This window comes from Centroberyx affinis, unplaced genomic scaffold (genome assembly GCF_046629955.1).
Source record: "Centroberyx affinis isolate AG114_WGS23_722 - 3 ecotype Tasmania unplaced genomic scaffold, CSIRO-AGI_Caff_v1 ptg002107l_1, whole genome shotgun sequence".
Taxonomy (NCBI): Eukaryota; Metazoa; Chordata; class Actinopteri; order Beryciformes; family Berycidae; genus Centroberyx; species Centroberyx affinis.
In genome coordinates, this window is record NW_027280432.1 from 169,694 (window position 1) to 181,394 (window position 11,701).

General features: G+C 44.7%; 1 protein-coding gene across 2 annotated transcripts; it reads left to right on the forward strand.

Annotated features, from left to right (window-relative positions):
* Positions 1 to 2,124: 2,124 nt before the first annotated feature.
* On the forward strand, positions 2,125 to 10,633 carry LOC139654567 (prickle-like protein 2). Of its 2 annotated transcripts, XM_071531679.1 has the most exons (10): positions 2,125 to 2,277; positions 5,987 to 6,100; positions 6,268 to 6,405; positions 6,843 to 7,046; positions 7,334 to 7,520; positions 8,494 to 8,648; positions 8,793 to 9,036; positions 9,085 to 9,594; positions 9,687 to 10,030; positions 10,100 to 10,633. In XM_071531679.1, exons 1-10 carry the CDS (start codon positions 2,146 to 2,148, stop codon positions 10,631 to 10,633), a joined length of 2,562 nt encoding a protein of 853 aa, XP_071387780.1. In that variant the 5' UTR covers positions 2,125 to 2,145. The 2 variants fall into 2 exon arrangements, with proteins under 2 accessions (XP_071387780.1, XP_071387778.1); XM_071531677.1 differs by having other exon boundaries at positions 8,793 to 9,594; positions 9,687 to 10,633.
* Positions 10,634 to 11,701: the final 1,068 nt, after the last annotated feature.

Consider the following 11,701-nt stretch of genomic DNA (forward strand, 5'->3'; position numbering starts at 1 on the left):
TGTCCTTCGCATATCTCGAGAACCGTTCGTCCGATCTACTTTACACTTGGCGGGTGTATTGCTGGAGATCCAAGGACGTGTAGTGTCGGATTGGACACACGACATGTTCAGTATTAATAAATTCTGAATAAACAAGCATAAACAACAACGCTCTGTGCAGCAGCGGGGCTCAAAGCAAGCGCCTGGAAGCCTACGCCTATTTTGAATGGGCACTGCACTAGTTAGGATTAATTTGTAGTTTGTCTCCCATGCCCACATAAATATGTGTATACAACTAGATGTAATTAGTGACAATAGTATCATCAAATGGCTTAATCGTGAATTTAAACAGGCTAAAAGCTATGTAGCTAGTTAGGCATAATGCAAGTCTCCCTATGACTAATAATATTGTTGGAAAGTGATATTTAGTGTAATGCCAGCTAGCTAATATTGTAGTTTGGTTCTTCATCAGTTCAGTGATCTAATTTCATTTTGCCAACAAATTTATTATTTGTTAAACCAGATCCTCTAGCAAGTTTTCCCATCTATCAAATCGATGCCATGCCCAATATTGTATGGAAGACTTTGCACACAGTGGGATGTAGGTGTAAGTTTGTATATAAGTGGCTATGTAGACATAAGTTATAAGGTAGGCTTTATGTCTACATTGGAACTATTTTAGTTGGTGCAACCAATACAATTTAAGTACTGTGTAAACTTAGTGAGAATTTACATCCAAACTAGTCTACATCTGAACCTAAGTTTAACTGGTGCAACAGGCTGCAGGTCTCCCATGAGGCCGCTCTCACTCTCTCCACTCACTAATGAAGAACTGCCTCGGGCCAGGCCAGGGGCTTGAGGTTACGTACCTCCGATCTCTGCGCATAAAGGAATCAGCAGCACCCATCTTAGAGAGATAAACAGTACTGGGCTCTGACTCACTGGCTCAGTCTGTGGAAATGTCTGCTGTTCCTGGCCACTGCTGAAGCTCCGTCTCTCCGTGCTTTCTCTGTGGGAAATAGCGCTGCTGTCCGAAACAGCCGCAGAAGACCCGTCACATCATTTGGGAAAGATCATTTTGGAATCAGACATTTCAGGGCCTGACTCTCACTCAAACGTGGACCATCTTGCAGTGTCGTTTCTAGCAGGCCTTTGTTAATGCACTGCTATGACCTTGATCTATGACTCAAACAGAAAAAAATTAAGAATCAGTGGCTGCCTGTATCTTCCTGTAATGTTTTCAGTTTTGCCCATGTTGATTGTTCACTCTGTACATCATTACCAAGTTCAGTAATCACCAATCAAACCCACATTAGGAGCTTCAAAACAAAGATTGTTTCTTCCACTTGGACTGTCTGACTATCTCTAATATCTCTCCACCCAACAGCATCTAAAGTGACAATCCATGTGAAGTTAACAGTTACAGCTCATTCGTGCTCTTGTTGTTGCCCCACTAAATATTCAAATTGCTTGCTAAATTAATTGCATTTGAGTTGCATGTTTCTGGTGGTGGAGGCAATACCTAGTCCTGTTAATTATTCATGTATTAGTAATGTGTGCAGCTGTTCTCCTCTCAGCCATAGCGCCCTCCCTCTCTTCCCCCCCCTTCTGACTTTGCCATGTGTGGCTCAAATCAAACTGTGCATTCTCTAATCCATACACACTCACGTAAAGCCATCAGCACATACACAATGGTGCTAGTCCTGTGGGCAGAAATTGTATTGTTTGCATGTTAATGTGTTGATCTTGTTTTTTCATAAACCTTGAATGGATTTTAGAGGATCTGGACCAGTGATGGTTTTGAATGTGTGTGTGTATGTGTATGTGAAAGTGAGAGAGAATGTGTACTGTGCTTCCCATAGTATTTTTCATAATAAATTGCTTGGATCTCTGTAATTCATTTTTCTATATAGACCTGATATACACCACTGGGGAATCTGAACCTGCTGCTTTCCACATAATAGTCTAGAATATTGACTTCTCCTCTTTACTCCCTTTATCCCCATCTTTTCCTCTTTCCCTTCCCCTACTCCTCCCTCTCTCTCTCATTCACTCTCTCTCTTTTGTGACTTTATCTCCTTATTCCTTTGTTCCTTGCCTCTTCTCCACAACAGGAATACCTCTGTCCCCTGCAGGAGTCGCGTTGAGGAGCATGTTGTGACGGCCATGCCTCTGGAGATGGAGAAGACCATCACCAAGCTCATGTACGACTTCCAGAGGAACTCCACCTCTGACGACGACTCTGGGTGCGCGCTGGAGGAATACGCCTGGGTTCCCCCTGGCCTCAGCCCTGAACAGGTACACAGCCACACACACACACACACACACACACACCCACAAACCAAATCTGTCGTTTCCCCTCGCTTGCCTTTCAAATCACAGATATTCAACTCACGTTTAAGTGTTTAGCCCCAAACCCAGTAACACACCCATAACCACGCATTGCACTGGATAAGCATAAGTAGTCCATCAGCCAGTGCTATTTCAAGTCACCTTTAGTCCGGCATTGCCAGACCATATCAAATTGAACTGTATCGGTCAGAGGAATTTAATTATTTGTGCGATAATGTGTCTGTGACATTTTCCTAAGCATCCGAGATGGAAAATTCACTGATCTGAGACAAGGCAGTAAAACAAGACGGTGGGTCATTATTGTTTTTAAATCCCCTTCATGGTGTTTTGGTCATGTGGGGTTGGAGGGGAGAGGAGGAAGGGGCAGGGATGACATGCACATATCACAGAGAAATAGCTGTCAGACATTTCATGGAAGAATAATCGTGAAGAAGTTTCTGAGCTGTCAGTGTTAAAGCTGCCACTGTGTAGGAACCAAGGTCACAGTCTAGCAGAATGACAACCATAACCAAACCATGAAAAGGACAATTAGGCAATTTGTTTGTCCAAAGGACAGAAATGACGTAATGCTATGTTGACTGAATCGCTCTGTGATTCAAAATATTTCATCCTATATTATTTATCAACCATTTGTATTCAATTGTATGGGATTGTGGTTTGTGTTGTAATGATATTTGCTGATATGATGATGATGATACAGGCCTGTGACTTGACAAAGCCCCAAAACCTCCCAGATTGCAGTAAATGGCATTGCTCTAATCACTTAAAGAGAACATCAAGCATATAATTCCTTTTTTTTTCTATAAAAAGGACTGAAACATGTGAATATGTCCATTCGTATTCCATTTAAGGATGCTGTTGAAATATGAAGCATCAGTTTGTTCTGTGTTCTCTAGTTTAGTAGATCATTGCAATTTGAGCCAGCAAATGTTTGGATGACTCAAATGTGTGGCAAAATCTTACACCCACATTCCAAAATGCCCTGTCTGGACCAATTTGCACTTTAAATGCCTTTTAATTGCTTGCATAATCAAGGAAATGTAAACAATTGTGCACATTTGATAGAAGGTATTTTCAAATCATTTCATATTTGTGACCAGTGCGTCCATCAGTGAGGAAATCGATGGTTCAGATAAGCAAGGTTCTGTTCAACTATTGGGTCAGGGTCTGAACACTTCTGTCTTTATTTAGTAAGTGCAGCACTGTAGTGCAGCAGGCCTCCTAGGGCTCTGTTAACAGATGACAGGCTGAGCTGATAACAGTCATTTTCTCCAGTCAGCCATCTTGACAGGATGCTGAAAAAGGCTGCAGCCTCTCTCATCCGACAGGAGATGAAGGAAGTTGGAGCTGCCTGTTGCTTTTTAGTGTGCTTGAATATAATGATTTTTAAGTCCGTCATGTCTGGACACTTCTGGATACTAGTTTGAAGATTGTAGATTTCTTTCTGTACAATGCTGTTCCTGTGCTTCACAATGTAAAAGAAATTCATCAACATTACTGATCTAATGCAGTACAGTTAACTGATTGAGTTGTTTGAACATACAGTTCCTAGTTTTGATATTATAATTGCTTCATTAGTTGTAAGAACAAGTCATAAAGGATGGACTGACCCAGTCACAGATTAAATGATCTTTAACAGTCTATTTGTCACAAAGAAATGACAAAGAAATGACTAAGAAATATAGCATAAAAATGACCCAAAAAATATAGCATCACTTCTAATCAAATGGATTTGGGCATTTTTGGATTCTATTTGCTTTGGAAATGATTATTGTACAAACCGTGAAAATAAATTCAAATCCTATTGGCAACACCACTTTGAGAGTGATGCTGACACAAATAAAACAACAACAGTGTGAATTCCATGCAGTTTTTCATCATTTGATTTGAACAACGGCTTATGGTTCAAGTGTTTTACTCCTCAAGTTTCTGGCAGAGTTGCTTCCCCAAATGTTGTGGCCCCCGGCCAAACTGTCGACTACTGACTGACTCTGAGCCAGTTACCCAACAGACTCTTGCTATCATATTTGTTGAGTGTGTTCATGAACAGAATATTGGGTTTTTTTGTTCCTATCCTATAATATAGGTTGTACTCATTTTAAACTCTGTTCACTGTCCAATAATACAGTTGAGTCTGTCAGTGAATTAAAGCTATGTTAAGAGCTTGATATATATATAGGATATGATCAGGTAGAGCTTTCCATTGATTATCTGCAACCAAATGATAGAGAACTCAAAACAGACAGAGCTAATAAGGAAACATGTGAAGCCATTAATCCAGTCAAAACTGTTTTTACAACCTGTTTGGTCTAACAGGATGTTTGACAGTAAAAAAAAAAATAAGTCTGTAAAGTATGAGAAGTGAGTACTCAGTGATGATGCAGTTGTAGCCCTTTTCAAAGGTTCCCCGTTTTCCAGCCTTTCAAAAAGATTCTGGGAGAGAGAGAGAAGTCTTCCACCTCAAATGACCACTTGGTTACAAAACTGCCATGAGACTCAGTGTCACCCTCCATAGCATATATGATAAACAAGTGGGTGCTACTGAGGTGAGGATCTGGGGGGCACCAGTCCATCACAGAGCCACACCCCCTTCCCCTCGCTCTCTCTACCGCTTATTCACATTTTCCATAATGTGTAGTAGGCAGAAACAAGCTGAAAACAGTGTGTTTCAGGACTAGAACATGTGGAAATGCATTCTGATAGATTGAGAACGTTGTACTTTTGTTGGTGGTAATGCACATAGGCGGATTATGAGACAAAGGGCCCCTGGGCACAGATAGTTACTAAGGGGCCCCCTGAGCTCTTGGGCCCCTGGACCTGTGCCCGGTTGGCCTGTTCAATAATCCATCCATGGTAATGCAGACTTAATATGTGACACCAGGTGTTTAAATTATGGTAATTATGCAAATTGGTCCACAGCCATTTCAACAATATAGAGCTTTACTCTGTAGTGTCAAAGACTGTATTGAAAATCAGTGACATATGACAAGAATCCTTTGTGCCATCAGATGGGTGTGTACCCATTTGACACCCATAGTGTCTCAAACACTAATCATATTTTTATTTTATAGTTTTATCATTTTTTCTCCATTTCACCCGCTGACTTACAAATATAAAAGGAGTGCTAGGCCATGGATACCAACACACAATTTCTTCTGGACCATGAATGCTAAGTGCAAAGCAGTATACAAGAGCGTAACTCAGGTTTCTTCAGCAATCTGAGTGTTGGCTGGTGAAAACTGAAAGAGCCTGATGCTGTTCAAGGTTGCATCTGCTGCAGCAGCACAGGACTCATTGTCTCACACACTTTCAATTCCAGACACTGATTTTCAAGGGCAATGATGATGGAGGGCAGAACAAAAACAAACTCTATGCACATGAAGACCATGATAAATTAATTTGAAACTGCTTTCACATTCATTTGGATGGGTTTTAACCATTTCCAGGCATGGCACCACTAAAATGAAATAATGAAACAGGGTAGATTATGTGAAGTCGACTACCTTTACCTCAGTACAATAAATGCATAATGAGTCAGTTGCCATGGCTACAAAATTACCTCACTGTAGTACTTACCTTATCCCTAATTACTGAACAATCTTGAGTTTGTAGCTATTTTCAGAACCATGAGCTTTGTTTTGTGTGTTTGTTTCAGGTGCATCAGTATTATAACTCCTTACCAGAAGAGAAGGTTCCCTATATAAACAGCCCCGGAGAGAAATATCGCATCAAACAACTGCTTCACCAGTTGCCACCACATGACAACGAGGTACAGAACTTTCCATACTGCAGTAAATTTGTGTCACTCATTTATACATTAACAGATTGTGTGTTTTAATATAACTTCCAGTAGCTAGGAAGCATTCTAACTTTCTGATATAAAGACAGATGTGGCAGATGAGCCTACTTGAAGTGATGATTAACTGTGTTGGCCAGGTGCGTTACTGTAACACTCTGGATGACGAGGAGAAAAGAGAGCTTAAGCTCTTCAGCAACCAACGGAAGAAGGAGAACTTGGGCAGGGGCAACGTCCGTCCTTTCCCCCTCACCATCAACGGGGCCATCTGTGAACAGGTACAGCCAACAGCTAGCGTCCCTTCCCTTTGTTTCCCCTGTTGTCCTCCTCTTCACTGACAGAAGGTAACAATTGCCAGCCCAACACTTTTCATAGCTTCTCCCTGTCTAAGGAATTTGCATTATTCTAAATCTGCCCATTTCTAAATGGCATGCTCAGATTTGCTTGCCTGTGCTTCTTTTTTGATGTTTCATCAGATAGATGAAACAGATTAGAAGTAGAAAACACTTCAATCTTGAAAGATCATATTCATTTCAAGTGCCATTTTCTCACCCCCCCTCCCTTCCCTCTCTTCTCCACACATTTCTTTTTGCATGCATCTTTTTTCTCTCCTTCTTTCCCCATCCCTATTTCCTCATCACTCTGCATCCCCCTCGTTCCTTTCCCCCCTCTCTCTCTCTTTCTCTCTCTCTCTCTCCCTCTCTCTCCTCTCTAGTGTGGGGGTCAGATAAACGGAGGAGACATTGTGGTGTTTGCTGCGAGAGCGGGCCATGGGCAATGCTGGCACCCGCATTGCTTTGTCTGCAGCATGTGTGAGGAACTGCTGGTGGATCTCATCTACTTCTACCAGGATGGCAAGGTCTACTGTGGCCGGCACCATGCCGAGAGGCTGAAACCCCGCTGCTGTGCCTGTGATGAGGTGCGCCTGTCTGGGCTCACAGCCCTTCAGGGCTGGAAATGGTTGAATAGCAAAGAGGCTTGGATGGGGTTTAAACTGGTCTGTAGTGAAAAGATGTCTCAGTATTCTTGTCATGTCTCAGAAAGGTCATGTCTGTTTTCTACTTAATGTGTGGCAAGCAGGCCTTTACTGAGTTAAAAATGTGTCTTCTCATTTTTCATTCCCCTGTCACCTCCATTCATCTCAATCGCATCAGTTTCTCTCTGTAGAATATCTGCGCTGATAAATGTGATGTCTCGGTCATGCAGATAATCTTTGCTGATGAGTGCACCGAGGCAGAGGGCAGGCACTGGCACATGAAGCACTTCTGTTGCTTTGAGTGTGAGGCTACGCTCGGCGGCCAGCGCTACATCATGAAGGACGGACGGCCACACTGCTGTAACTGCTTCGAGTCCCTTTACGCAGAGTACTGTGACGCATGCGGAGAACACATAGGTACAGCACTCCGGACATGTTCCCTGCACATTTCTATTATTACTTTAAGAGCACAAACATACATGAACTGTTAACAGCACACTTGGGCACGTCTTTCTTACACTCACTTCACAGAAAACCTCTAACAGCTATTTAGGAAGCAGATTTAAATGTGGGTAACATTAGCCCTCTGAGCCCCGTGTAGCACACAGCTGTGAAGAGGCGTAGTCGGAGCAGTGAGATGTGGATGGTTATTATCGTCCCAGGCTCCAGTAACAGTGAGGAAGCTGAGCTTGTTTCAGAGGAAGCCATGTTGTATCCAGATGGAAGCTCTGAAAGAAGCTCAGAGCAGATCTACTGAAATGTATTCTCACATTATATATATATATATATCAGTTGAAAAATCATGTGTTTGAGTGTACAATTACAAATATTCTCCCTCAGGAGAATAAATCTCTGTGTTTTTACTGGATTTCATTACTCCCAATAAATACCATTTATCAATACACAGGATATGATGTTAATATCCCTTGTGCCATAATCCAAGGTGAGCATTCCTATAGAGGCCAAATTCAGAGTTTAACAGAATGATATACTACCATACCAATGAGTACCATAGAAAACATCAGGCTACACTGTCATAAATCTACAGCAGATCTCTGTGTTTGTACTGGATTTCATTACTCCCAATAAATACCATTATAATATTGAGAGGAATAATTCATGAAGATTATCTTAACCTACTGGCTAAAAGACAGACTGTGCTTGGCTGTGTTCGTTACTGGGAGTGCTAAAATCATGCACCATGGATTTAGAAGGAGAACAATCTTACACTAGTATTGAATATATGTCAGAGTAGCTGCCATCACCTGACGATTTTAAAACAGTGGAGCCTAGAGATGGCCCAAGTATACTAACTATTATTAACCATTAAACTTGTAACTGGTATGTTAAGTGTTAAAGTTACGGTTATCTCTTCCCCATCTGGCTGTAGGCATTGACCAAGGTCAGATGACGTATGACGGGCAACACTGGCACGCTACTGAGGAATGTTTCTGCTGTGCCCGCTGTAAGCGCTCGCTGCTGGGCCGCCCCTTCCTGCCAAAACAGGGGCAGATCTTCTGCTCACGGTCCTGCAGCGCTGGACAGGTGCTTAACAAAACATATGACTAATATTTTATTGGTTGAATTAATATATTTTCTGTATGTCATCTGTATACTTAGAGATGATATATGTATACATTGATTAGCAGTTGAATCATCTTACTAATTAGTTGTATTTCAACCAATCAGGATCCAGATGAGTCTGACTCCTCAGACTCAGCTTTCCAGAGTGCCCGTTCCCGCGAGTCCCGCCACAGCACCAAGATTGGGAAAAAAGAGCGCCGGAATGCCGAGCAGGAACGGCGGAGCGCTGAGGCCCGCCAGCCGGCTCCTCCGCCCTTGCCTGACCGTCTGTCTGCTGAGATTGACCCCCTGTCTGTTCAGATGGACCGCTTGAGCCTCTCGTCTGGCCAGACCCCGAGCAGGACCCCCAGCCGCACGCCCAGCCGCACCCCGAGCCGCGCCCCGAGCCTAAACCAAGTGTGGATGAGCCGGGATGAACCCTACGCCGCCGCTGCGTATGAGACCGCCCAACGGGAACCCTCCCCCGCCGCGACACCTATACAGCTGCTGGGCCAGTGTAACCCCAGGCAGGGCTACAATCCCACCCCGAACCCCCACCCTCCAGCCCAGAGCCCCGTCAACCCAGGGAAGAGGCCTGACTCCTGGGGGAAGGAGCAAGGTAACGCCAAGAGAACCCCCATGGCCGCCCTCAGGGGCCACTCCTTCAATGAGAACTGGACCCACCATGGCCAGGATGAGTTCAGGCCCAACAAGCTACGCACCCAGATGAGCTTCAACGAGATGTCTAGCCAGAGCCAGGGCTTCTCAGACAAGAGGAGCATCAGCCTGCATGGATTCCAGAGGGACAGCAGGCCCCCGCTGACCAGGAGGAACCCCATTAATGCCATGAGCTTCAATGAGCCCCTCACTCCTCTAGAACAGACCCCTCGTGGATCCATGGAGTCCCTCACAATGTCCAACGCTACAGGTACAGTGATATATGATACAGTATCTGATGATACAATATGAGGCAATGCTATATAATATGAACAACTGATGTGTGACGTATGCTTTTTACAGGTAACTCTCTGGATGGGGTCAGTAAGCGTCAGGAGCATCTGTCCAGGTTCTCAATGCCTGACCTGAGTAAGGACTCTGGTGTGAATGTATCTGAGAAGAGCAACATGGGCACCCTAAGCTCCTCAGTCCAGTTCCACAGCACAGAGTCCCTGTCCTCCTCTCGCCCCTATGGGAACATGGATGCTCCGCTGAGAGTGGGATACCCCCTGCAGTACTGGGACGGCCCGCAGCCACTGGCCTTTGAAGGCAAAGGTCGCATTGGGCTGGTAGGCAGCAGCGGAAACCTGCGTATGATTCCCATGAGTGAGAGAATCCCCCGTCGGCATGCAAACGGACAGGAGCCTGTATCCCAGCAACAGCAGCCACAACCAAGACGCCGCAAACACCATCGCGGTAACCATGGTAACGGCCAGCACCGCAGCGGGCGCCACCACAAACGCTCTCGCCGTTCCCGCTCTGACAACGCCCTGCACCTGGTAGCTGACCGGCCTGCTCAGATGGTGGAGCCGCCCTACCGCCGCGTCCAGGAGGACTACGACCGCTTCCCCCCCGGCCACGCTGCCAGGGAGCTGTTCGGCCTGGGACCAGCAGGGTGCAGGCAGCAGTCCTACCGGCCCTGTCCCCGCACCACCTCCGATCTCACCCTGCAGAATGCTGGTTGGCAACCTGCAGGGCTGGGTGGGCCATACTGGGGCGATGGCTACAGAGAGGGGGCTGACCCCTGGTGCTCCAGCTGTTCCTCTTCCTCGGAGTCTGAGGAAGATGAGGGTTATTTCCTAGGGGAACCCATCCCTCGGCCTGTGCAGCTGCGCTACATCAACGAGGAGCTGCGCCACCGTTACAGCCCCTCTGGGATGGGGGGTCATCACGGACCACTGCATGGACCGATTCATGGCCAGCTGCACACTCGCCAGAGGAGGAAGAGCAAAAACTGCATAATTTCCTAGATATAGAGCCAAGAGATGGGGAGGGATGAACAGGAGAGAGAAAGAGATGGGAGAGGGAGAGGTAAGGAGAGTGTGAAAGCAACAGGGAGGAGGGAGAGGGAGTGGGAAGGTGAGAGTGAGACAGCGGACAGTGAGAGAGTGTGTGTGTGTGTGTGTGTGTGTGTGTGTGTGTGTGTGTGTGGGGGGGGGGGGGGGGGGGGGGGGTAGAAGAAAGCATTTTTTTATGTATGTGAGCTTACACAACTCTACACCGGGTAGTGTTTGTGTACACCTACACAGTATGATGTAATCATGAGAGGAAGCTTAGCTGGCTTACACAACAGAAATGTTTACAATGATGCAGATCACATCAAGTGATGGCACAAGGAACCATGGATGGATTAGACTGCTAAATATAGTCTGGTCAGCGCAAATTAATGGGTATAACAGTATATGTGTGTGTCTGTGCGTGCAAGAGAGAATGAACAACCCCTTTACAGATTCAAAGGGAAGTACTGGTGAAACCGCAGTGATCCGACTGCTCTGGACAGCCGCGGGTCACAGCTCAGTGCTCCAGGCTCTGGGCAGTAAACCTATTCTATGTGGACAAATCTGAAATTGTGTTGGGATAGTGACAGCTACGTGCTAGATTCCAAGCTATGTCTTTGTTTACCTCAGTGGGATCCAAACGCTGCTGGAATATAGTGTTGGCTCGCTAGCCCCGTTATCACCTTGTACAAATAGTCTGTTGAACCTTGTGCTCTACATAGCCTGCTCTCCATGCTTTACCAAGGACAGAGTGCTAGCTCGCCTCTGCTCCTTGACCATTCAGGCACAGTAACGTCAGGTATGGTCCCGTTTTCTCTTCTGCAACATGCTTTGTTTTTTGAGAGTTACCTATAGATGATTAATAATAATTATAACTAATAATAATAACTAATAATAATAATAATAAATTAAAGAATGATACCTGTTAAATGTATATATAGTAATAAAATGTTATTAAAGTAATGGATGTAGTAATGTAAATGTTATGTACATATGGTCTTAAATATTTATATATATTATATTTTGTATCTAAAGAATCAT

Bases quoted from the DNA above. Each gene is read 5' to 3' on its own strand.
- LOC139654567 (XM_071531677.1), top strand. From the start codon at position 2,146: ATGCCTCTGGAGATGGAGAAGACCATCACCAAGCTCATGTACGACTTC. The intron at 6,101-6,267 runs GTACAGAACTTT...TGTGTTGGCCAG, and splicing joins TGCCACCACATGACAACGAG to GTGCGTTACTGTAACACTCT. The intron at 9,595-9,686 runs GTACAGTGATAT...TGCTTTTTACAG, and splicing joins CACAATGTCCAACGCTACAG to GTAACTCTCTGGATGGGGTC.